This window comes from Protomyctophum bolini (genome assembly GCF_963924005.1).
Source record: "Protomyctophum bolini genome assembly, chromosome: 1".
NCBI classification, from domain to species: Eukaryota; Metazoa; Chordata; class Actinopteri; order Myctophiformes; family Myctophidae; genus Protomyctophum; species Protomyctophum bolini.
In genome coordinates, this window is record NC_137862.1 from 14,692,939 (window position 1) to 14,719,168 (window position 26,230).

General features: G+C 42.8%; 3 protein-coding genes across 3 annotated transcripts; 2 read left to right on the forward strand and 1 right to left on the reverse strand.

Annotated features, from left to right (window-relative positions):
- Positions 1-936: 936 nt before the first annotated feature.
- On the reverse strand, positions 937-7,623 carry znf414 (zinc finger protein 414). The gene is made up of 9 exons (XM_080764348.1): positions 7,201-7,623; positions 6,215-6,278; positions 4,885-5,010; positions 4,512-4,617; positions 3,471-3,662; positions 2,597-3,039; positions 2,310-2,498; positions 1,834-1,995; positions 937-1,381 (listed from the first exon to the last, which is right to left on the reverse strand). Exons 1-9 carry the CDS (start codon positions 7,225-7,227, stop codon positions 1,323-1,325), a joined length of 1,368 nt encoding a protein of 455 aa, XP_080620474.1. The 5' UTR covers positions 7,228-7,623; the 3' UTR covers positions 937-1,322.
- On the forward strand, positions 6,729-14,846 carry tssc4 (tumor suppressing subtransferable candidate 4). Its single transcript, XM_080764360.1, has 6 exons — positions 6,729-6,831; positions 9,096-9,298; positions 10,054-10,300; positions 10,531-10,749; positions 11,221-11,334; positions 12,229-14,846. Exons 2-6 carry the CDS (start codon positions 9,115-9,117, stop codon positions 12,563-12,565), a joined length of 1,101 nt encoding a protein of 366 aa, XP_080620486.1. The 5' UTR covers positions 6,729-6,831; positions 9,096-9,114; the 3' UTR covers positions 12,566-14,846.
- Positions 14,847-15,513: 667 nt separating this feature from the next.
- slc25a44b (solute carrier family 25 member 44b) lies at positions 15,514-25,856 on the forward strand. The gene is made up of 5 exons (XM_080764372.1): positions 15,514-15,704; positions 16,929-17,235; positions 17,695-18,090; positions 19,623-19,750; positions 20,649-25,856. Exons 2-5 carry the CDS (start codon positions 16,977-16,979, stop codon positions 20,838-20,840), a joined length of 975 nt encoding a protein of 324 aa, XP_080620498.1. The 5' UTR covers positions 15,514-15,704; positions 16,929-16,976; the 3' UTR covers positions 20,841-25,856.
- Positions 25,857-26,230: the final 374 nt, after the last annotated feature.

The window sequence follows — 26,230 nt, forward strand, 5'->3', positions numbered from 1 at the left end:
CAGGTTTAGAATGATTTCGATACGATTTTACATATTGTGCTGATTGTTTAGGATTCTTTCTACCGCCCCTACAAATAGTGTAAAATAGCTGATTACAAGATCACAACACTTTAAGGTTTAAATTGTCTCTTTTCTGAGATGTCGACAACTGTTTTATCAGACACCCTTCAAACCAGACTGTGACGGACTCATTGGTGTTACCATGTTTAAGAATAGCCAGCACTCCAAAGTCTTTCTGGTTCTTTTTAATGAAACTTAGACGACTTCATCAATTTCAACCTATATATTCATATAATTGGTCCTCACTAATGTTCATGATAAAATACCACAATTGTTTTTCTATTCTGTGTCATCCAGTAACATGGGTAGAACGATGGCTTCCGTTATTGCATTGTACATTTTCAGGAATGACAGGCTGAGAAAATAATTGTGCCGTTTTATGATGAACATTAGTGAGGACCAATTATATGAACAAACAAAGGTTGAAAAGTGGTGAAGTTGTCCTTTAACCCATTTAGGCCTGACGTCGAAATTAAAAAAAGTCTTCAAAATCCTGACAGTTTTCTGAAATACCTCGTTTTCATGTCAAGGACCCCAAAAATTATATGAAATTGGCCTCCGTCCCATCTGAAAATATGTTGTTCCAGGGACCCCAACCCAGAAGCAAAGAATGTAGTTAAAATGTTCACTCTAACAATATATATTCAAAGATTTGAGGCACATTTTCACGATTTTTCATAGCAGACCTACAAGCTCATAGCGCACCACTTGGTGGCGCGCTACGAGCTTGTAGATCTGCTATTTTCAATAGCTAAATTATAACAATGTTTAAAACGTTATATTTGCCCATTTGACCCAGTAAGAGCATAATACAAACATAAATCTCACATTAAAGTTGTGACGAGACATAGGCCTATGTACAGTATAAATCAGACATTTGATAGTAACAGTTTTATGACATGTATTTAGTAAGAAACTACAGTTTGTACACAAAAGTATGTAGACGTTTTCCGTATGCAAAATTAACTGCCAGACAATGCTCATAGATTAAATAAAGTGTGTGTGTGTGTGTGTGTGTGTGTGTGTGTGTGTGTGTGTGTGTGTGTGTGTGTGTGTGGAGTGCTACAGTATACTTTTTGCGTGTTTAACATAATTATTTTCAATGTCTTCATATTGATTGACAACAAAGGTTTTCATGATGCTGTTGTTTTGGATCACAGTTCAGTATCACAGTTCCAGGTTAAGGACAAGAACACTGCCTTCTTCAGCACCAACAGGCAGAGTTCACGGGTGGGCATTCAGGCTGGGCGTAGGTGGGTGATTCAGAGTTGGGCGTAGGTGGGTGATTCAGAGGTGGGTGAGCTCTGCTTTTCATCTGGAACTAGACAGGACAACATTAAACACATTAATCCCCATTTTGGACATGACATTTGTCAAGCTTTCATTGATTGAATAATGTATTCAGGTACAGACAGTAAAACATTTGGGCTAAAGGTCCTGGGGGCTTCTTTCCATTGATGTCCTATGTATGCATCAACAGAGCATAGAATATTAAAAAAATTAATACATGTAATCTACTAATACAAATAGCTATATTTATAGAGGAGAAAAAAGAAAACAGCAGCAGTGTCTGACCCCTCATTCATCGGTGAGTAACTTAGAAATGTGCTATATAAATCTGAACAATTAGTCAATTACCATATTATTATTATTACGTCCCCAGGACTTAACGTCTTAACCACATGCTGTTTACATTTCTGACTCAAAGTATTCAATCAATCAAAAGCCACTGCGAGAAATGCCGAGCTGAGTCAACGTCACCATTAGGCCTACCTGTTGTGTCTTTAGCCTTCCGGCCAGTAGGGACGCTCTTGTGCGTTTTAATGTGAGCCGTCATCTCCTTACGGAGCGGAGTGGAGTGGTCACACTGCACACACCTGTAGCTCCCCTTGGTGTTCACCCACAGCACACGTCTGTTGTTGAACGTCAGCACATCTGTAGGAATGAATCAAGCTTTTGTTCAAACAGACTCATCGTCACTGTCAGGTAGTAACTTTGTATCTCCATATTTATTCATATGTTTTTGTGTTCCCGCCCTGAAGCCGATTCTAGAAATGTCTTTTCTAAAACAAATGATGTTAATAAACAGTGGTTCTCAAACTTTTTCCTGTCAAGGACCAGTGACCGACCAATATTATATGTATTTGGCCGCCGACCCCCATCGCAAAAATATTTTGCTTAAAAATATATATTCAAAGTTTTCCAAAAATGTAATTTTCCCCATATCTTTTGTACATCAAAGACATCACCTTGATTCTTTTTCCACTCAGCAGAGTGTCCGGAGTCAGACTGGGGGACCGATGGGGGGGGCGGGGCCACATCAGGGGCAGCAGTAGGAGCGGCCTGAGGAGGCGGAGCGGCCTGAGGAGACGGAGCTTGAGGCTTGGGGCGAATGGCAGCGTTTTTGTTGTTGTAGACCCGAGGAGGAGCTTTAATTGCTGCTTAGAGTCAGGGGTGCAGAACCATGTTGATTTCTATTATAATTATATGAACACGAGGTTGAAAATGGGTGAAGTGCTCTTTTAAACATACTGACCTTGCAGTAGAGACATGGGCGAGGCACAGGCCACCGTCTGGGGGAGGAGCCGGGCCTGCGGTGGTTGTGGTTGGAGGGTTGCCAGGAACTGTGCCTCGTAAGACGGGCTGGCAAAGCCTGCAAAAGGCCCGCGGCTGGGATTGGCTGCGGAGCCGTACAGCAGGGCTGGGGAGCAGACTGGCGGAGGAGGTGCCGCTGCGTGACCACCACCACCAGCAGGGGCCAGCAGTCTGGGCGCGGGCTGGATCTGACGGGCCGCAGGATTTCCTGAGGGTCTGGCCGCGGACTGGATTTGACGGGCTGCCGCCTTTATCTGACGGGCCGCAGGATTTCCTGACGGTCTGGCCGCAGTCTGGATCTGTCGGGACGCAGGACTTTCTGACGGGGGCGCTATTCCCTGCTGCTGCTGCTGTGGTGGTGGTGAGCCTTTCTGTTCTGCAGGGCTGTCAGCATCATGACATTGTCATTAACCCATTTAGACCGGAGTTAAAAACATTCACTTTGAAATTTGATTTTTCAAAAATAGCAGACCTACAAGAACTTGTAGATCTAGCTAAATTATAACATGTTTAAAACACCAAAAGGCGTTCCCACCCAAAATGGGTTAAATATAATAGTGATTAAACTATTTAGTTGCAAGTCTTTTTGGCATTGAACATTGGGAACATAGAAATACGTAATATAAGTAAGGTAGGTAAGGTAAGTAAGGTAGGTCGGAGAGGCTTATTGTGAACATCCGCCAGAGCATGCGGGAGGCTATCCCATTTTTCCATCCATTTTAACAATTTATACGGAGTATGCAATATATATATATTTTTTTAATTATCTCACATAATTGTGATCAGACGGCTATGTGATAATTCTAACGGCCTACCGGTCAACACTGGAGGCAGCAACAGTGGTGGTAGTGGTAGTGGGTGCAGTGCTGGCTTTGGACTCCAGGGGGGGCTGAGTGTCCATTGGGTCGGGCAGCTCTTTCTCTTTGATCCGGGACGCCTTGGAGCAGGTGCGCAGGTGGCTGAGCAGGCCGCGCAGCGAGCGGAGCTTAGAGCGACAACTCTCACAGCTGAATGACAGGAGAACAATGCTCTGTTAAAGCAGCGCTTCTCAACATTTCCAGGCCACAACAAACCCCCCAAAATAATTACATGTGAACTGTGACTGTGAGTCTGACAAGCACTTGGAATTGTAGGGATTACATTTTGTCGGACTCGGTTCCATTGTGAAAATACATGCTAGATACATACTAGATCTGCCTTAGTCACAATTCCTACATCTAATATTTGACAAATTGGCCGATGTTTCGTTTTTCATTAAACACAGCTGGAAGAAACTGCAGTCACTCAATGTTAATAGTATTTGTAGTAGATAACAGTAGCACTATTTGAAATTTGCACCCTATGGCCAGAAAAATAATGTAGTCTGTGTGTTTGACTTCTAGGGTTTGACTGGATGATTGCTGAATTCCTACAATGACCATAATGCTGCTCCTCCTTGTCGGCGGCAAATTATGACCTGTTGACCTGTCGAAATAAGTTACCATCTTGTGGACTTCATACAACTTACATGGAGGTCTTTAAATATGTGTCCTGGTCCACTAGTATGAACTCTACCTCTGCTAATGAACAAACTGCAACGATTAACATTCAGACACTAACATTATGTGATTGTCTACGATTGTCACATATTTCAGCAGGCCACCAATTTCACTGTAACACCACCATGCTGGAGTGACTCGAGTGAGCGAGTGGCCGAGATTTGGGGTATTGGAATTTGGCTTTACTGAGATGTAGTCCAGGAAGGAAGTGAGACCAGTGTCTATGACATCAACATTTGCGATGATGTCATAACATTTGTGATGATGCCATGACATTTGTGATGATGTCATAACATTTGTGGTGATGCCATAACGTACAGGAAGTATATGCTGGGTTTGTGGTGTTCTCTCATGTGTTCCATCAGGATCTTCATGCTGGGGAGGGAGGCCGAGCAGCCCACCGACGAGCAGATGAACTTTTTACCTACAAAGAAGAGTCACTTTTAGACTGAACATGTTACCTACAAACGAGACAGTGGGAAAAGTTCTCACATGTCTTACTTAAGTACAGGTATCAATACGGCAATGTAGAAATACTCTGTTACAGTAAAAGTACAAGTCCTGAATTCAAAATTTACTTTGAGTAAAAGCACAAAAGTACTGGCATCAAAGTAAAAGTAAATGTATTCATTATGCAGAATGTCCCATTTTCAAATCTTTTGAAAATAGCAGATCTACAAGGAGGTCTCACCCGGCAGAGACTGTGTAGGTATCTCATGGTCTTTGATGTGGACGTGGTATGAAGGGGAGTCAGTGAACACACGCTTACAGCCATACAGCGGACACTTCATGTGGTTAATTTTCTTGGCCGGGGTTCCTAAGGAAACAAAATAATATATAAAAACTAAGTCACATCTTGAGGCCGATTCTACAAATGCCTTCTAAAATCAGTGATTGATTGGAAATTGTATTAAAAGTTTGCAGAATGGGTACAGTTCAAACTTCAAGGATAGTACAGGTCAATGCAAAATCTGCTAAGAGGGTAAAACCAGAAAAAAGCACCGACTTGTCATAATAATATGCAAAACATAAAAATATATAAAAACGAGTACAGCACGTAGGCCGATTCTACAAATCCCTTCTAAAATCAGTGATGGATAGTGGGGGCACGGTGGCACAGTTGGTAGTGCTGTCGCCTCACAGCTAGAAGGTCCTGGGTTCGATTCCCACTGGGGACACTGTGGGCACTGGCGGCGTGTTCCCTCCTCCGCGTCATCAGTGCCCATACCCGAGGTGGGGGTTGGCGATAGGGCCTTTCTGTGTGGAGTTTGCATGTTCTCCCCGTGTCCCCTAGGGTAGATACCCTCACAAAAACATGCCGTAATCCTGGTCTCTAAAACTACCTCCCCCTGGCCAGCCGGGGCGCCTGATGGAGGGGAAAGGAACTGGTCGGAATAACGTGTCCCTTCCACGCGCTACGTCCGGCCAGGGAAATTCCCCTCTGTCAGGTGAAAAGAAGCAGCTTGGACTCCTCATGCATAGAAGGAGGCATGAGGTCAGTCCGCTGCCCCCCCAGGTTGGCAGAGGAAGTGTAGCGCCCAGGATTACATTAGATAATTGGCACTGGGTGAAAAAGAAAACTGGGTTACAAAAATCGTGGGATAAAAAAATCAGTGATGGATTGATTGATTGATTGGAAATTGTATTAACAGTTTGCAGAATGGGTACAGTTCAAGGAAAGTACAGTTCAATGCGAAATCTGCTAAGATAAGAGGATAAAACCAGAAAAAAAGCACTAGACTTGTTTACATGTTTGAAATGAAAGCCTGGGTATCGAGGCTAGGGTCCTATTTCCCTCCCTGGAAATAAAAACGTCTGGGTTTCCGAGGCTAGGGTCCTATATATAGCTCTGATCCATAACCTTCTACGATTCTGCCCTGCGCAGTACAAGCTCATTGCTTTGCTAGTTGCTCATGCAACGCATTGGAGCTATGGAACAGAGCTAGGGTCCTCCTAGCCCAAAATTTTAGATTGTGCAGACAGTCACGTTACAGTACGCAATCTTTTTTTGTTGTTGTTACCTGATCCTTCGTTGCCGTTACCGTTCGGCTGGTGCCTGATGGCTGATGAGGAGGATGACATCATCTGTACAGCAGGAGATGAAGATTATATCTTATCAGTTATTATAATAATAATACTTATTGTTATTACGATATTAATAATACTGTTATGCACCAGGAACTACACTGGCAAACTGAACAAAATACAAACAACTAACCACAATGCAATGCGGCCCGGCGCAGGCGCAACAGCCAAAAGTGCACGGGGTACTTTTGTGCTTTGTGGTTGGATCGTTAAAAGTTATTATTATTATTTTTTATCACAATGCCTTTTCAACATTAGGACAAGACAACACTTGTTTCTTTTATTTCCACTATGTAGTTTGCACTCTGATATTTTGTTTGTACGTTTATATTTTGTCAACCAAAAAAACAAACACTTTAATGCGTGTTCAAAATCCCAGACGATAGAACGAAAATAAAAGCCTGGGTACAGAGGCTAATAGTCCCTTAATCATGACATCGATTCATTCTTGAAATGAAAAGGTCTGAATCAAATCTAAAACGTGTCTTACGTGAACACCTACAAGGCAAAAATAATTACCCTGAGCATCGCTCTACCAGCACAGCAGCAAAAGGTAACTGCTAAGCTAACACACTGCAGTGTTGTACTGTTTACTGTAGTCTTATAAACGGTTCAGTGATAAATAATATCACTGTAGCTTGTGTTGTGACTCCAGATCTGTCCTGCACCGTCTCTAAAGCAGTCTAATAATAAGTAGCTCCGGTCCATAGCTCTAATGCTATGGAACAGAGCTAGTAGCTAGCATGCTATCTCTAGCTATCATGCACAGAAACCATATAAATATAACTTTATTTAAAGACAGAATTCACAGAAACCAAACCTAGTTGGCATGTTAGCTATCTATCTCTAAACCAGTGGCTCATTCTCATTTTAAGGACCCCCATAACTCTTTGAGTGTACAAATGTGAGTTACTGTACAGACCTTGTAAAAGGGTCGACTTGGTTCCATGTGTACACTCTCGGGCACCTCTTTGATTCAGTTGCTACATTTCTAAAATGTGTGTGTGTGTGTGTGTGTTAAGGGCCAAAACAAGTACCCTTTATATGATAGTTTATTTTATTATATCACATCTTCATCTTCCAACCTGAATAGTAAGTGACACGCCCACTTTGGTTCCCACTTCAGGGCAAGAAGAAGTATTTTTTTGTTCCAGTTCCGAACCAACTTTTAGGGATTAATTTGGTTCAAAATTAAGCAGGAAAAAATAAATGGGCCTCAATTGGTTCCTCCAGAGTTACTTAAGGGTCCATTTGGTTCCATGTGTACACTCTCAGTCTCAGAGTTACAGACATTGAGGGTCCATTTGGTTCTATATGTTATTATGTTACACTCAGAGTTACAGACCTGTAAGCGTCCATTTGGTTCCATCCATGTGGAACTCTCTCAAAGAACTCAGAAGGTCCCTTTGCCACAAGCAACTCTTAAATGCTATTTGTAATATCTGGCATCTAGAGTTGCAATACCATCCCTTGACAGTAGCCGCAAGTAGCTCTAATATAAATTATATTTTTAATTTCTTGAATCTAGACTTGCAACACCAACCATTGACTGCCCATGATCCATTACATCCAGACCATACATCCAATGAATTACATTGTAATTTGTAACTATGTTGTAAACATGTCACATGGTGATGTGGTGTTGTAAGCTTGTAGATCTTCTATTTCCACTATTTTTACATTTTATGCAAAGTAATATAGCATTAAATGTATAGTAATAGTAATTTCTATGTATATTTAAGTTGTTTGTCATATCTGCCCTGTGCAAATTTGTGATTATGAAGCCTCAAACCCAAACAAAAAAGAAATGGCAATTCTGTTAATGTAGGCCTAAGTTAAGTGTGTAATCATGACAGCCCTAGGGCTCCATCTTATGCCTTGCTTTATCCTCAAGTAATAAACATTTTCCGTGAATTACTCATTTAGGAGCTTCCACTGTGCGTAAACGTTCTCTTGCGACCACACAACCCACTATTCATTTTGCCTACTCCTATATTTGCGGGTGGAGGAGGTGTGTCTGTATAGGCGTGTTGATGCGCTTTCCCTATATTTGCTATCTTACGCACACAGGTTTAGGACAATGGAAAGTGCCTCTTCAAACCACCCATAATGCGAATTCTGTTTGATAAAATAATGCGCTCCTGACTCTGAGACGGTGAGACCTGAGTCGGAGCTGCCTCGGCTTGAGTCATGTTGCACAACATTCACAGCTCAGAGGTCTCGTTCTGTCTTAATTCTCCACAAATCTCTGTGATTGGAATTTTACTATAATCAGCAGTGTCAATTCCCTGTGCTTATTGTGTTTAATTGTCTTAGTCAAAGAAGTTATTAGATTTGCACGAGTGTCGAGTGAGGCTGTGTTGGAGCTACTGGACACAAAACAACCCGGCCTCTGTATCGGCTGTATAGGCTATAATTCAAGGCATCAACATGTGCCGCTCTTCTATGGCCATGGGCCATAGTGTAAATCACTGGGCATAATGTTAAATGGATAATGGATCTCTTAAAGGCAATGGCAGTGTGGCATGGTGATTGGTTTAATCATTGTAACACCCAAACCACACCTATGCATAATGTAAGGGTTAATGGAGGTGTTTTAGGTACTTAGGCTGTGGCACAAGATAACACATTTTACGGGGCCACACCTCTCACACAATACTAAATCCCCAAATTAAGGAAAATGGACCCCTGCCGCAAGATGGAGCCCCTAGTGTGTTGTCCTTCAGGCTCCTGACCACTGGAGGGCCTCAGTCCTTTCAGCAGACCTTGTATTGAACTGTACTTTCCTGTGCCTTTTTCTGCAAACTGTTAATAAAGTATTCAGTCAGTCATCATCATGAGTGAGCAGCAGGACCGGCTGTCCAACCGTGATGTCATCACCCTGAAACATGACATCACACTGAGCGACTCTGACGAGGAGCTGACCAGTGTGCCCTTTGACCCGGAAGTGAAAGACTTGTCATCCTCGGACGATGAAGATAAATGCGATGGTGATGATGGCGGTGGGGGTGGGGCTGCAGGTACAGTAGGCCTCTATTGATGATTACATCATCACCCGGTCGCAATTATCTCAGCCAATCACAATATTGATTTAGCATCATCGTAATTTTACATTCATCTGTATCAGTTTTAGTTTTCATAATTTTTGTCATTTGAAGTTTTAGTTTACTAAATATATGATTTTAGTGGACTAAATCTACAGTTGATTTAGTCGACTGAAATGTATTTTAGTGAGCCACGATGGCATCGTAATGCCTGATTTATACTTAGTGGTGTGCCGGAAATATATAAAATCCAGTGTGACACCCGCGAGCAACCAAGCATAATATGACTTGTCAGTTCTACTGCATCACTTCTCGACAAGTCCCTCATTAACATTTTAGTTAATGTTAAAGTTAGTTAAAGTTTTTATTTGTTGATGAAATTGTCAATATATTTACCGGTAGTAAGTCATAGTTTTAGTCACCATAGTTTAAGTTTTTACTTTACTTTTTATTTAGTTTTCGTCTGTGTTGTGTGTAGTCGACCTTTTCGTGTCTAAAAAAAATCACACTTGTATGAACTGAGGGGCGCCCACTGTGGCTGACACATGATGTCATGGGGTCTTTTTTGGAAAAAACAGCTGGATGAAATGAATACACAATGGATAATAATGGAACAAACCCTGGGGACTTTTTTGTGTTATCCTTTTTAGCATAACCTTTGACTGTACGACCTGTAGCTGTGTATAGAACCATCGACTAATATTTCACCATCGTGACAATCTTGGCTGCAGGAAGGCTCATGTCAAGGTGCCAGAGCGCCACCTTCAGTCTGAAGGGAGGAAGTACAAGCTTCTCCAGCCGCAGTCGCAGCATCTTTGACAGTCTGGACAGCGCTGCTAAGGTGGCGTCCTCCACTCTGGGGCAGGACAACGTCATAGACGGCGTGTTCGCTCGCCCTCCTCCCCCGCCCCCCCTCACCTCCAACGGAAAAAGACCCAGAGGAGGTGGAGAGTCCAAAACAGACCGGCCTCCACTAAGGTTAGTATCCTATAGAAGTTTGCATTTTCATTTATATTTTGTGTATTTGGTTTAGCCAGGTTAGGTAGGTTTAGGCATAGTTGTAGGAATGCCTGGTGGCGAACATTACAAGGATTTTACCCGGAGTGCTTTTTTGGGTGAGCATTCTTTTGTATTTGTTGAAGTTTTCAATAGTAATTTCCATTATTTAATTAGTTTACATTACGCATGGTCTCTCCTCTCCATGCCAGAGACTCCAGTGGACCAGTGTCCAGCGTCAGGACAGGAGGGGCGGTACCCCATGGCAGAGACTCCGGTAGACCCAGAAGAGGAGGGGGTGTCCCAGACTACCTGCTGCACCCAGAAAAATGGACCTGCTACAGTCTGGAAGACGTCCCAGAGAGCAGCGATGCAGACAACAAGCGCGCAGCCCACCAGTACCTGAGCAGCCTGCAGCGCAGGAAGGAGCGGTACGCAACACTGTTTCACTGAAGTGAAAGTACAAATAACCCATAAAAGTACAAGTAAAAGTCCTGTATTCAAAGCTTTACTTAACTATTAAAAGTATTTGCATCAAAACATACTTAAAGTACCACATTTAAATGTAGTCATTATGCAAGTATATGTATATACTATAACTTATAATAGTCTTTTGCAAATAACAGATCTACAAGCTCACAATGTGCCACAGTGCAGCACCTTGTGACAAAAAAATGGTGTCACCAGTCACCACGATGTTCCGTGCTTTCATTATTGGCAGTTGAATATAGCTTGTTTTCACCAAAAACACTTCTTCTTCGGAAGTCCTAGGATCACAAGAAGAGCTACTTCTATCGTAGACACTGAAAACCCCACATGACGTGTACAGTATATATATATATGTGTCAGTGGCAGTCAATGACAATGGCAGTAACTTTACAGTAACTTACTACCCCTGGCAGGATGGCCGATGAGGAGGAAGAGGAGGATGAGGCCTTCATACCAGCCTACAACCAGGGTCAAAATTCTGACCCATCGGACTGCAGAAGCTCCCAGCACAAAATACTCTTCTCCAGGTAGGATCCACCATGACAGGATCTATAACCAGGGGTGCACACAAGTGGTGCGCCAGTGCGCATGCGTCGTCAAAACGTTTGGTGCGCGGTAGATCAAAGGCATGGAGGCGCATTTGCGCACCAGCTGAGAGACAGGGATTTAGAGAATGCTGACAGGCATTCAAAAGGAACTCAAATGAGATGTTAACGTCCTGTAAGTAGACTTAGAAATAAAACTAGTGTTGACTAATCTGTACAAGTGGCTCTTATTTTGATGAGGCAGTTTCTGCACAGAAAGTCTGTTTCACTTGTAAACAAGCTACGATGGATGAGCTGTCAAAGTGCTAGTCGCTAAACCACGTTAGCGACCATGTTTACAATATGAAAACTGTCACTTAGACAATGTGCAGTAGGTTACACACGCTGGAATTAAACATGACACCTAATGCAGGCAGCATTAGGTGAGTAATTCATTGTATATGTGTTGGACATTTGTGGTTGTGCTAGAGATAAACGCACATGTGCTGCCAGTGGGATATGCTGCTTAACGACGACACTGTTTGTGACTAGGTGTACTAGTGTAGCTTTGCATCAGTTGCATCTGCCCGTGTGAAAGCAGCATAACGTTGTGGCAGGATACGAACGGCTGTCGTCGTCCCCCCCCCCCCCCGCTGTGCGCGCAAAACTACATGGGCAGGTGCTCCTTTGAGTACTAGCCCAAAATAATAGTGTGCACCCCTTTTGTCCTACACAAACTTCCCATTGACAATTTCACATCATAGTGTCTGATGATGTCATAGTGTACGGACGTCGTGATGATGTACGATGATGAGAGCGTCCTTTAGTTTTAGACATATTTTCTATCAATTACACACTCCACAAAGCCTTGAAGTCATGGAGATTATTTTTGTCCAGGCCGGGCCGGGGCAGACAGCAGCAGAAGGTCAGCGCGGGCAGGGAGAAGGAAAAGGCTCTGGGTCACCTCGACGAAGACGAGGGCAAAGAGGGCAGCACAGAGAAGGCCGGGGAGAGAGCAAGGAACGTCAGCGACGAAGAGGAAGAAGAAGAAGGAAGACCCACCATCAGACCTCCTGGTGCTCAGGACAGGCAGAGGAAGAGGAAGCAGCAAGCAGGAAGTGAGGAAATGGAGGAGGACGAGGAGGAGCATGAGAAGAATCCCGGAGGCTTCGTGGCCTTCAGGAAGTCCAGCAACCGTAAGAACTACAGGAGAACGTCTGAGCAGGACGACTGAATGAACTGAACCTCCAGTTTCACCTCCATGTCATCTGGTCTGAATGAACTGAGAGGACGGGGCTCTGAGAAGACCTCCATGTCATCTGGTTTGATATGTGTGTCCATCATGGATGAGCTACTTGGGTTAAGAGACATTGTGAGGGACAGCGTGTAAAGTGAGCGAGGTCTATTTTCAACACACGTGCGTGGAGAGGTGAGCACTGCGGTCTGGGGTTGAAGCCAGCGTGGCTTTTCTGAAGGCCTCCAATAGGCTCTGGGTATAACTGTAGTCCTGGGTTTCCTCCAATAGGCTCTGAGTATAACTGTAGTCCTGGGTTTCCTCCAATTGGCTCTGTGTATAACTGTAGTCCTGGTTTCCTCCAATAGGCTCTGTGCCTGGGTTTCCTCACAAGAATGGTGTGGTTGTTTTATGGTTTAAAATAAATAAATAGACGATTTACATGCGCACGTTTGTAGTTTGTAGATTTGCTTTTTTTGGGGGGGTATGTTCAATGTTGTACTAAAATGTGGATGCCCTCAAAAGTGTTGGACCAACACTTTGTTTTCACTCTCGTTTTGAGCTTTTCAACGCATATATTATTTGAGTTTGTATCTAAGAATATCTGCTTTGCTTTCTCTTGTGAACTTCACCCAGAGTTATTCATATATATTCTCTCAACCTGAGCTTGTTGATCAGCTATTTTGGACATAGCATACAATAGGGCTTTCACTTCTAGTGATTCTTACTAGTTGACTAGTTATATGCCTACCTATTATGTAAAAACCTATTATGTTTTTTTGTTCTTAAAAATATATATTGTACATTTAAAAACTGTGTACATTGGTGACTATAACTATAATCTAGCTGATCTTGAGGCCTACAAAAACGGGAGAAAATTAACTTTTTTTCTTATCCACTAATCAACTAGTACCAAGGAGGTAAACTAGTGGATTTACTAGTCGAATAGTCCAGTGGTTCCCAAACTTTTTCACGTCAAGGACCCCCAAATTGACACTAATTAGCCCGCGTTTGAAAAGATACGCCAGGGACCTCCATAATGTGTACGGTACGGCTCTAGCAGTGATTCTCAACCCGTTTAATTTCAAGGACCTCCAGTTTGACATGCATTAGTCTACGGACCCCCATTTAATGCCATTTCTATCTTTGGGACCCCAATTTATATTGTAAAATCAATGTTCATTTAACTCAGAGTGTACAAATCGGGTCCATTTGATTCCATTTGTACACTTCAGAGTTAGAGAACCATAAGGGTCCATATGGTTCCAAAATATCATTTAGCTGGGGACCCCCTGGAACTCCCTCAAGGACCCCTGGCGGCCCCCGGACCCCACTTTGGGAACTAGTGGAATAGTCGACTAGTTGCATAAAGCCCTAGCATATATAATTCAGTCTTTTATAGCTATGAGAACGCATATAGCTAAGGAGCACTTCACCTGTTTTCAACCTATCTTATGGTCCTCACTAATGTTCATTAGAATATTATATTCTACTTCTATTAATATAATTGGTCCTCACTAATGCTCATTTTAATATGGCACCATTTCTCTTCACTCTGTCCCCTTTTCCAATTGAACTGGTTCATTTATTTTTTCCTGCCTAGCCGCCGGTTCCGTGAAAGCAAGGTACCAAGAACCTAGAACGGAACCAGTTCTAGAACCAAAGTTATTTTGATGGAAAAAGGGCCTCTATGTCTTTAGACAGAGGAGGGCTGTGGACAGTTCAGAAACCTGCCTACCAGTGACATCATCGGCAGGCTGGTTGCGTGATTCCAAACAAGATTACAAACTTAAAAGATATATTATTATATGAATACCTTATAGGCCTAAGTTGTCATACCTTTTAAAAGCGGGCAAGTAATTTTGGCATTTTTAGATGTATAGCAACATGAGTCCACAGTATGTCCACAGTTCACCAATGATACACAGAGTGAGCAGTTGGAATTGGTACTATCATAATGAGCATTAGTGAGGACAGATACTATGAAGATAAGATTGCAAATGGGTGTATCTACTGTAAAATCTTAACATTCTTAAATAAAATAAAATATCCGTTCATTGACAAGTTTTAAGCTCACAGGATAATAGTGCAGAAGATTGATCCACGGTATGATGAGACAGACAACTGATGCAAATACAATGTTACCCTTTGTATACTGTAAGTGTTTTTTTAATAGTGAATGGAAATGGTCCTTAAATGTAATGAAACTTAAAATCCTCTGATGTTCCATTAAGTGAATGTTCCACTTTATTATAAATAATAAAGTCCAGCGTAAATGTGATGTTGGTGTGGTTCTAGAGCATAATTTACTAGGGCTGTGAATTTTTGGGTCTCCCACGATTCAAGAGAGGCAAGGTTGAGATGGTTTGGACATGTGCACTGCAGAGGAGGGATGAGATGTACATTGGGAGAGGGATGCTGAAAATGGAGCTGCCAGGCATACAAGAGGAGTTAGAGGAAGGTTAAAGAGGAGGTTTATGGATGCAGTGAGAGACGAGTCAGACGACACACACGTTTGATTCTTTTCATTTCCCGAAAAGTTAATATTTTGGACATAGTTGGACAGTTCCACATGAACAGAATCAAATCGAATACCTTTTTTTTTTTTTTTGGTTTGATTATATCCAGCAGTTATTGAGCTTTTGCATCATGATTTCATGATCATCTATAGAAAGTTTGTCTGAGGTGTAGACATCACAGTCAGGTGGAGCCGAGGGGAACTCCATTCCCTTCAGCTCAAATTGAGCTCCAGCATCAGAAGACAGAGCGTCCAAAAGCGTTTGTTTATTTCATTGTGTTTTTTTTGTTTCTCCATTGTGCCTTCTTATCTTAGTATTCTTTTGTTCTTTTATAGTGTTTTGTGACTGACAGGTGAGGAGGAGGGCGCTGACACACAAAACAAGCGCCCCTTGGCTTCCTTCCCCCCACCCACCATCGTTGCAGTGCTCCTGTCATGATGGTCAACAGGAAAACATGCAGGGAACTAGCTTAAACGGCTAATAAGTAGCCACCTCACTCTTTTAAAACACTAATACCCTCTCTTCGTCGGCATGTCTGCTAAAACAACATGACGTCCCAACGAGTCGTACATGACGTTAGGAAAGTGAATTTTACCAACCTATAGCTGTCACACAACAAGGTAAAAGTGGCATGCTAATAATGCTAGCGTCATAAGGAGGTTATAACCATAACAACACACGTGTATAATCGCTGTTTGAATTGACGTGTTGATTGTGTAATGTTAGTAATGGCTTATTTTTTACAACACCATTGTGTGACTAGTAATAATTTCCATGGATGTTATTTTGGAGCTCAAATTGCACTTTGGAACACAATGTCCTTTAGCCAGTGTTGTGACTTGATAACAAGACTTGATTATAAGGATTACATTTTATCGTATACTCATACTAGATCCAGCTTCAGTCCTTAGGGTGCACTGTTTGTATGTGACCTTTAAACCTCACCGAGGTCACTGGTCAGTGGTCACTGACTGGTCAAGTACAGAATGGTTCCACAATGAGTGAAGCTATATTAGATCAGGGGTCTTCAATGTTCTGTTCTGGCCAAGGTTAGCTGTGGGAGAGATGAAGCAGAGGCTCCATCACTACACTTGAAAAGTGCTACGTTTTGCAGATAAAAAAAATTCAATTGTGTATGGCATTATGTATATTGGTGTATATTGTGTTGGAATCTCTATGGTTGGACTGCAGTTAACCACTTAAAAGAAAACTTTGCCGAATATAGCAGATCCACAAGTTAACGCATCGGGCGATGTGTATCTGCATCCACCAGGGAAACTCAGGTGAAAAAATGGGTTGCAAAAACGTGGGGGAAATTGGAGACACAACTCTTTCAGTAAACTCAGACACAAGCACCTTATACTGCGGTTGCATAAAACATATGCAAACACAAATGTACTAGTGTGTACACACGGATGAGAGGAGATGAAGTTCCCACACTGGTCTTGAGCTCCAAACTTTTTATTTAATTGAAGAGAAACAACGTTTCGACCCCTTCAGGTCTTCGTCAGGAATTAAGTAATAAGTATACAAAGTAGGCGTACACGTGCGTTATATACAACCATCACAATGGACAAGATGCTCTGCAAATGAGTAATCAGCAAGTGACACACCCAACACATCTACTAGACAATCCTATTCCTAACTAAATAGATGCCAGGAAACACACACACACACACACACACACACATGTAATAATTTGCTTTTTAAATATTTTACTCTTGTGAACTTGTATATAAGATGATGCAATAAATGGTTGAATATTAAATAACTTTTAAATCAACGTACGTAGCAGTCGTCAAAGTCGGCAGTCAATGAGTTGTGTTAAATGTGTTTTTTTGTAGTGCAGAGTTTCGGTCTGATGAGGGCTGGGTGCAGGACCAGGTACGACCATGCAGCAGAAGAAGAACATCCAGATCATAGAATGGGAGGACCTGGACAAGAGGAAGTTCTACTCCTTCGGGGTGTTTATGACCATGACCATCCGGGCCACCGTCTACCCCGCCACACTCATACGCACGCGCCTGCAGGTGCAGAAGGGCAAGTCGCTCTACAGCGGCACCTTTGACGCCTTCTTCAAGATCCTGCGGACGGAGGGCGTGCGCGGCCTCTACCGAGGCTTCATGGTCAACACCTTGACGATCATCTCCGGTATGAAACTGTCACAATTATTGATTACACAATCAAGTGTCGCTTTGCAGCGTTCGCGCCACATTTGAAAGCTTGCGGATCTGCTATTTTTGGGATGCTTTTGTGTGCCATTGTAGTACATCAAGTAGGGCGTTACATTATGAAAAACAAGATTGACTACAACTGCCAGGTGCAGCAAGCTCTCAGTTCTCATACAAACCCCTTACACAACAGCTTCATGTTGCGGCATTCAGAGTATGGGTTTTTTGGATAAGTCTTCCATTGGCTTAGAGGCAGACAATCATGGAAATGTGTCCACAACGGTTGTCACTACGACTACGGTCTTCAGTACGGTCGTTAGTAAATGTAGTTCAGGCGCTTTTCAAGCACCTGGCATAAAAAACTAAAAAAGGATAGGCGGTTTCTGCCCGACAGCGACTAAAAATGTCATGATCGTGTCCCACACGCCCCTCTCCTCAGGTCAGGCCTACATCACCACATACGAGCTGGTGAGGAAGTACGTGTCAAACTACACCTCGGACAACACGCTGAAGTCCCTGGTGGCGGGGGGATCAGCCTCGCTGGTGGCCCAGAGCATCACAGTCCCCATCGACGTGGTGTCACAGCAGCTGATGATGCAGGGCCTTCAAGGCGGGGAGCAGCTCACGCGCTTCCGCCTCGCCGTGCCCCAGGTGGACGCTGGGGCGGCAGGGAAACGGCAACCCAAGAGGATGTTCGGTCATCAGACCAGGGACATCGTCTCGCAGATATTCGCCGTGGACGGTTTGCGTGGCTTCTACCGGGGCTACGTGGCCTCTCTGCTCACCTACATCCCCAACAGCGCCGTTTGGTGGCCCTTTTATCACTTTTATGCAGGTAAGATCCAGGGTAAACTTACCCAAGGTGGGTTTGGCCAGAGTCATCTAATAGAAGAGTTACGATATTGAGGGGGCGGAAACTGAGTGCTTGAGCGCTCGAGCGCTGTTCATGCAGCCTGAACTGAGACAAGCTGGAGTTGGAAATACATTGTTTTTAACGAGGGTGGCGCAGATAAGAGCTATTTAGGCATGTGTGCACAATGACAACTGTTTTAATGTATTGTACAGTAACAATAAAAGTCTCTTTAATGTTTATGTTGTACTATTACTACAAAACAATCTAAAATAAAGGGATTTAAGATCATTAAAGCTAGGCGGTTGCCTGAGTCCAATGCATTTCTGCCTACTTCCGGTCCAGGACTTGTCCCAGTTGGTTGTCCCCATTCTCAATGGAAGTCTATGTAGGAGCCGCCATTGGACTGGCCCCATGAAGTGAACGCAGTTTGCGTAACTCTGTCTATATCTATGGCTCTGGGTTTGGCGAAAGGGCCTATCTGTGTGGAGTTTGCATGTTCTCCCTGTGTCCCCTAGGGGAGTTACCCTAACAAAATACATGCCGTAACCCTGGTCTCTATACTGCCTCCCCCTGGCCAGCCAGGGCACGTGATGGAGGGGAAATTAACTGTTTGTAAATAACGTGTTCCATCCTTCCAGGCGCTATGTCCTACCGGGGAAACTCCCCCCTGTTAGGTGATAAGAAGTGGCCTGCTCACTCCTCATGCATTGAAGGAAGCATGAGCTCACTTCGGGGCTCTCCCGAAGTTGGCAGAGGGAGAGAAGCGCCCAGGATTACAGTTTAGGCATTGGCACCGGGTGAAAAAATGGGTTACAAAATAGTGGGATAAAAAAATAAAAACAAACAAACGGTAGTGCCCCTTCTTTGTACTTTTGTTCAGGGTTGACTGCGGCGCAGTGGACTCAAAAACTAAGCAAACTAAGCAAATAATAACAATAACAAAATATTTTATTTTATCATGCTCAAATGAAAGGTTAAAAAAAAAGAAGCAGCAAGCGTTTCGGCCATAGAACATTCGTCAGTGCTGGACTCATCGTCAATTAGTCCGTTCATTAGTCCGTTTGGCCATACATAGTCAAGACCCAGACTGTGTCTGTCGATGGAATGAAATGTAGGGGGAAGGAATGAATTGGCATAACGACTAAATTAAGAGAAATAAATAATTAGCTAATTACGCATACTCCAGTTTTTATGTGATAACCATTGTGGTAGTTAGTTAAAACAGAGAGATGGGGGCGCCCGCTGGCCTAGTGGTCCAGTCTCATGCCACATATAGCCTCTGGCCTGACAGTGCGTTGCGTGTTTGAGTCCCGTTCATGACAACCTTTGCTGCATGTCTCTCCCCTTCCTCCCTTCTCCCCCCCCCCCCCCCAAAAAGGGCTGCGGTGAGTCGCACAGTGATGTCATGTTGTAGTTTCCCAAACACCTCAGTGAGTAGGTTATCAAATAAAAACTGGAGTATATGTGTGTAGAATGATAATAATAAAATGTTTGATTCTCATTGTGGTCCACAGAGCAGCTGTCCAGACTGGCTCCCAGTGACTGTCCTCATCTGGTTCTACAAGCTATAGCTGGACCAATGGCCGCAGCCACAGCTTCCACCGTGACCAACCCCATGGATGTGGTCAGAGCTAGAGTCCAGGTATGTACTCGGACCAGTGGTGGGAATTAGTTTATTTACTGAAGTACTGTACGCAAGTACAATTTTCAGGTTCAAATACTTTAGTATTTCCAATACTTTTACTTAGACTACACTACCTCCCCTAGGCCCTAGGGGCCCCATGTCCCCATGTCGACTAGGACTAGGTAAGTACACTAGGGCCTAGGGTACTTACCTAGTCCTAGTGGACATGGGGAGTGTCTATACCCCTTTTTGAAACAAGCTCCTCGGCACTCGCCCTACACACTTGCACTTGGTTTGAGCATACATGGATGGATGGATCATGTATGGATTTTATTTTGTCATTGGACACAAGTGTACAACAAAATTAATCTGTTGGCATCAATCCAAATGCAATACAAAAAGTTAGTCATATAGTACTGCAATAGTTGTTAGTATTGGCAAGAGTAAAAACAGTTTATGTACAGTCAGTTCATATAATTATTGTCCTGGGGGGGGGGGGGGACTCTATGTAGATGGACTCTATTGTTGGCAGTGAAGAGCCTATGTTTTCACCACCCTCTGTTTTCTTCTCTGCAACAGTACAGTTTCCATACCAAGCTGTAATGCAGTAGGTGAGTGTACCCTCAATGGTACAGCGGTAGAAGTTCTCCAGATTCTGGTGGGAAAGTTTAACTTTCCTCAATCTCCTCAGAAAAAAGAGACGCTGGTGGGCCTTCTTTATCATAAATACATATATAAATAATAGAGACGGCATCGGAATTCCCCTTCCATCGTGGACCGTCTCTATTTTTTACATATCTATGCTCAAACTGAGTGCTTGTGTGTAGGGCGAGTGGCGAGGAGCTGGTTTAAAAAAGGACCACTGAGTGTTAATGTTCACATACTGTCTGTGTGCCGTTTTTCCCCCACTGACCAGGTGGAAGGCAGGTCGTCGGTCATCGAGACCTTCAAGCAGCTCATAGCGGAGGAGGGCGTCTGGGGGATGACTAAGGGCCTGTCGGCTCGCATAATCTCCTCCACGCCCACCGCCATCGTCATGGTGGTGGGCTACGAGACCCTAAAGAAACTCAGCCTGCGCCCGGAGCTGGTGGACTCCAGGCACTGGTAGAGTGACATCTCTGGAGCTGGTGGTCTCCTGGCACTGGTAGAGGAACATCTCTAAATATAAAGAATTGACCCAGACATATATATCATAGTATATATATATTCAGGGACATAATATTGGCCCTGTGCAGTTTAAGCCCTCAAACCTTAGTTTTTTGTACGGGTCTTGCACAGATCCTCGGGGCAGCTGTGACTGATTCGGTAGAGGTGGCCATCGTCTGGGAATCAGATGGTTGCCGGTTCGCCTCCTGCCATATCAAAGTGTCCTTGAGCAAGACACTTAACTGATCCCGGGGCAGTGTTGCATTGGTGATTTTATCTTTGGGGGGGTTACGCTGTGTTAATGATGTCAGGCCCATGTCGCTTAAAACCTACACTACAGGAGTTTGCAGGTCACACAATGAGCTTGTTCCAATGTTAATTCACACTGCTGTGACACTCGGTACTACAGCCTTTGTTGGTGTGAACTTAAGGTTGTTTTTAATCAATGCATGGGCTTGTGCGCAAGCTCCTGAAAAATCTTAGGGATACGGTGTGGTACTCCGTGCAATGACCAATGCAACACTGTCCCCGGGCATTGTATTAGAGATCCCACTGCTCCAAATACGATGTGTACATAAATGTATTATACAGCCTACTGCTCCTAGGATTAGGATGGGTAAATAATGACAAATCCCACGTGTGCAAATGTGCAGTGACAAAATACAACATCCAATAGTATAGGGGGGACTCGGGGGACTATTATATCTGATATGACAGGTGTTACTGTTTTGTAATAATATTACCCGATGGACCAAAATGGACACACTTCTTAGTCGCTGTCTCCAAAAATGGCTTCCATAGCCAACCCATCCCCCCCACCTCAATAATTCCAGTGTGTTTGTTTTCCTTTTGAAATTTATAACAACAACTGTAGCATGTTAGAGTTATGACTAACCTCCTAACCTCCATGATGTATATTACATACCTCCATATGTATATTTGACCATAATGTCGAATACCCGTCGACATTATGGTCTCCCTGACAAATATCTCTTCAACCCAGTGGTTCACAAACAGTGGGTCGTGGATACATTTGTATATGTCCCTTTATTTTTTAATTTACTACATATTGTTTTTAATTATTATGATTTTAAAACATTTCCAAAAAACGATCCTAAAAAAAGGTAATTAATGTATAACTGCAAGCAGATCCCAGCAATAAGAATAATCACACCTGTGTGAACTGAGCAGTGCAGGCTGCTCAACAACACTGCTTGCTGGCTGCAGTTATGGTGCTCAGTGTGAATGGCCCTTTTAGACAGACAGACGATGCATGAGCGATGCCTGTTCAAAGTGCCTGTTATCGCTGCTTGCAGCTATATTTTTTGTACAAATTGTCACGTACAAACTTCTCTTCAACTTGGATTTCAGATAATGGTACATAGATTGTGTGTAGAAAATCAGGTTTAAGCGTTTTTCAAAAACTGAGGACGGAGCTTTCAATTTACAATTACAATTCAGCCATTTAGCAGACGCTCTTAATCCAGAGCAATTTACAGTAAGCATGGAACAACACAAGGCAATACATAGAAATAGTCATCCAGAATCATAAGTAAGCCAAGTAAAGAAACCAATATCTGTCCAACAGTAGATTCTCACACACAAGGCAAGGCAAGGCAATTTTATTTATATAGCACCTTTCATGCTCAAGGCAATTCAAAGTGCTTTACAGAATAAAAACAGAGTGCAACAGTGTACTTTAAAATGAATACAGATAATAGATACAATTACATTACATTACAACAGATACTCCCACCTTTAATAGAAACACAGTTAATTGGGATATGCAATGTTAAATAAATGCGTTTTTAAATTTGACTTAAAAACGGCTATGGTTGGGGATTTTCTAATGTAACCTGGAATGCTATTCCAGGTTTGTGGTGCATAATGGTGGAATGCTGCTTCACCATGTTTTGTTCCAGATATCGGGTGAACTATCAGTAGGCCAGCCTCAGATGACCTAAGGGTTCTGGAGGGCTCATATGGCTTCAGCATGTCTGAGATGTAGCTGGGCCCAAAGCCACAAACAGATTTATAGACAAGTAATACAATTTTAAAATCAATTCTCTGGGACACTGGTAGCCAATGTAAGGATTTTAGGATTGGAGTAATATGGTCATATTTTCTAGTTTTTGTCAGGACTCTAGCAGCAGCATTCTGAATTAGTTGGAGTTGACGAAGTGCTTTGTTTGAAAGTCCTGTGAGCAGACCATTGAAGTAATCCAGTCTACTGGAAACAAAAGCATGTATAAGTGTTTCTAGGTCTTGCTTGGACATAATTCCTCTAACTCTTGCAATATTTTTAAGGTGATAATAGGCAGATGAAATTACAGTTTTGATATGACTGTTAAAATTACATCCGAGTCTAGGATAACACCAAGATCTCTCACCTGACTCTTGGGTATAAGAGACCGCGATTCAAGGTGAGAAATTACACTCCGTCTCTGTTTCTGTGGTCCAAAAACAATTATCTCAGTTTTATCTTTATTTAATTGAAGAAAACAACACTTTGTGTCTCTCCCGCGTCACCATTGACGCCATCCTCCTCGGCATTGATTAACACCATTAACATTGACATAAAGAAAGATTCACTTTCATTCCGACACACTGTTAATTCGCGACACCTCTGGTCGGTTAAACAATGATGAATTCCAAAATGTTGACTGGTCGAAGGCCCCACCTACAAATGATGATTTCCACCGTCTCTAAAGGCTTGGCTGGGATCAAACCTGCGGCGGGGGCAGCTCCAGGGATCTCCGACTTAAGCTGTTCCATCTGGGACTGCCCCACTCGGGAACGCAGATTTGACACCTGTTTAAGCGCAAGGTTCTCGTCCTTCAGCTTCACCATGTATATTTAATATTATAATGGTTAATAATGCAGCTAATGAATTTAAATTAAAAAAATATGTTCCCGGTACTGTGTCGGTGTTGAGCAGCGCATCTCTTTCTGCAGCGAAGTCATTGAGCTGTTCCTGGAAGAGCCTGACTTTAGCCAACAGCTCTTTGTATTTTGTCTTCCACTCGAAACTTGAACTGTCAAGCAGGACCCTGGTTTCATTCAGCTGTTTCTCCAGCTCTGCGTGGTCCTGCTAGAGGCTCAGGAACCCCCCAATGGCCCCATGATGGTCCCATCATCATGCCTCGGGCGAGACTTCCTGCTCCTCTGTGGCAGACAGCTCTCTCAGCACCTCCTCCATTTTATCTCTCAGGTCCTTCATACGCTGGTCGGACTCTGCTTTCTCCTGTTGTAGCAGGACAGACAGAGGGGTTCAAGTGTTTGGCCCGCCGGAGCATTGGTCTGAACGACAACCTACCTCAAACCCTCACCCTAACCCTAACCTCCCCCGGGGCAGCACACCTAAACCTAACCCCAACCCTCTCCCGACCCCCAACGCACCTCGGACCAATGCTCCTTCGAACCAATGCTCCGTCGGACCATAGTATGCCTCCCCAGACAGAGAGGCGACAAAGGCCTTGTTTTTAGGACCAAATTGATTTTATGACGGGATACTCTGTCAGAAGAAGTTCATTTGTTTAAAAAATCACACCCGTGTGATCAAAAATATGTTGATCTGATCCCGATTTGTTTTGTCGACATAGGTCCAAAGTTCATGTGTAGAAATGTTTGTGTATTTTGATCAAAGATCCCGGGAGGAGATAGTTTCATATAATTCAAAATGGTGGGAGATCTAAAGGTCAGAGGTCAAAAGTCAGAACACAAAAGTTGTTGGGCATGAGGAGATCGTATACGTTTTCGGTCAAAACAAGCAATTTCGTGAAGAAATCAAAGAAAAATCGAAGAAATTCCATAAATTAGAAAACAAATGTTTAAGTAGTAGTGAAAATAGCCGATCACAACGTGGCGTGAAGTGAGCTTGTAGATCTGCTATTTTCATTAGTTTGGGTCACAGGCTAAAACCTTTGGCGTTTGGCAGGCTAACACTGCTTTACACAGAACCACTCTGTCATTTATTTTGTAGCAATGCACATGCAGGAATTTAGTCAATATCTTAGTTAATCCATTTTGGGCAGAACCCCTTTTGGTGTTAGCATCATGTTGTGCTTTAGCTATTGAAAAATAGCAGATCTACATAGCGCGCCGAGCTTGTAGGTCTGCTATTTTTGACAAATCGAAGAACGACTGACATAGAAACATAGCTTTTTCAGAAAACTGTCGGGATGTAGAAGACATTTTTAGAATCTGTTCGCAGGTCAAAATGGGTTAAAAGCTTTGACAAAATATTTAAATGGGTAATAATGCAGCTGATGTATTTAAATTTAAAAAAGATGTAGTCGTACTCGATACTGTGTGGGTGTGGTTTCTTTGTACCGGACCACCAGCAAATCATCTGTGTCGGCTGGAAACCTCATATGTTCGAAACCGTTACTTTTCACGATTGAAAGTAGCAGCTGGAACTAAGCATGGCGCAGAATTTTTAATTGAGTTCAGTTTTGGACAAATGAAGTTGAATAGTTTGGTTTGAATAGTGTTCCGCAGATGCAGTCCTACTGTATGTTTTCTTACTGTGACAATAGTGCAACAGTGTATAGTTGCATTCTTTTTCACACGCCAAAATATGTGATTGTATAATTTCTTAGATATGTTGTCTTCCTTTTCATGTGGGGGTTATCATTGATCACGTTGTTTTTATGTACCATTAATAAAGTATATTGGGTCACTTTTAAGAGAAGCACAAACTGATACGTTTTTATTATTTTCATGTTTTTATTTTTAAGACGTTAGGTGTCATAGCAGCAGATAACATAAGGTGGTTTTCATAATGCATAGACTGTGATATTACCAGATGTAACGGGGTGGATGCTGAGGTTTGGTGAAAGGCAGCTTTCTTGGTCTTAAACTTCTATATTAATTTATAGCTCATGAAGGAAAAGTCTCTTTATTCTCTCTGTGGTCATAGTTACATTATTCTCAGGCTAGGAATGTTCAAGGCCATGAAATAAATCTTGAAATATTATTCATGTCCATGTGTGTATTATCTTGGTGTGACTTGCCCTGTGTCAGTGTTGAATTTTCAGATTTGAGTCGATTACCGGTAACATTTATTTTTGGGGGTCTGTCTGATTTTACACTTGGTTGCATGTTGAAAATACAATACAATCTACAAGCTCACGTGTTGCAGCATGATGCGTTGTAAGCTTATAGATCTGCTACACCCGAAGCTCGACCAAGTATGAAATGACTTGTCTTTTAGTTCTACAGATCTCTTCTCCACTAGTCATCCTCCCTAACATTTTAGTCTAGATCTGTTGACAAAATTTTCGTTTTAGTCATAATAGCTTAGTATTTATTTTATTTAGATTTTATTACGTTTTCCTCAGTGAAAAAATG

Excerpts from the sequence above, each read along its gene's own strand:
- znf414 (XM_080764348.1), bottom strand. The coding sequence starts at position 7,227 with ATGGAACCAAGTCGACCCTTTTACAAG. Across the intron at positions 3,663-4,511 it reads AAACCCAGCATATACTTCCT|CTGTGAGAGTTGTCGCTCTA; the intron begins GTACGTTATGGC and ends CCTGTCATTCAG. Across the intron at positions 1,996-2,309 it reads TGAGTGGAAAAAGAATCAAG|ATGTGCTGACGTTCAACAAC; the intron begins GTGATGTCTTTG and ends TCATTCCTACAG.
- tssc4 (XM_080764360.1), top strand. The coding sequence starts at position 9,115 with ATGAGTGAGCAGCAGGACCGGCTGTCCAACCGTGATGTCATCACCCTG. Across the intron at positions 10,301-10,530 it reads ACAGACCGGCCTCCACTAAG|AGACTCCAGTGGACCAGTGT; the intron begins GTTAGTATCCTA and ends TCTCCATGCCAG. Across the intron at positions 10,750-11,220 it reads CTGCAGCGCAGGAAGGAGCG|GATGGCCGATGAGGAGGAAG; the intron begins GTACGCAACACT and ends TACCCCTGGCAG.
- slc25a44b (XM_080764372.1), top strand. The coding sequence starts at position 16,977 with ATGCAGCAGAAGAAGAACATCCAGATCATAGAATGGGAGGACCTGGAC. Across the intron at positions 17,236-17,694 it reads CACCTTGACGATCATCTCCG|GTCAGGCCTACATCACCACA; the intron begins GTATGAAACTGT and ends CCCTCTCCTCAG. Across the intron at positions 18,091-19,622 it reads CTTTTATCACTTTTATGCAG|AGCAGCTGTCCAGACTGGCT; the intron begins GTAAGATCCAGG and ends TGTGGTCCACAG.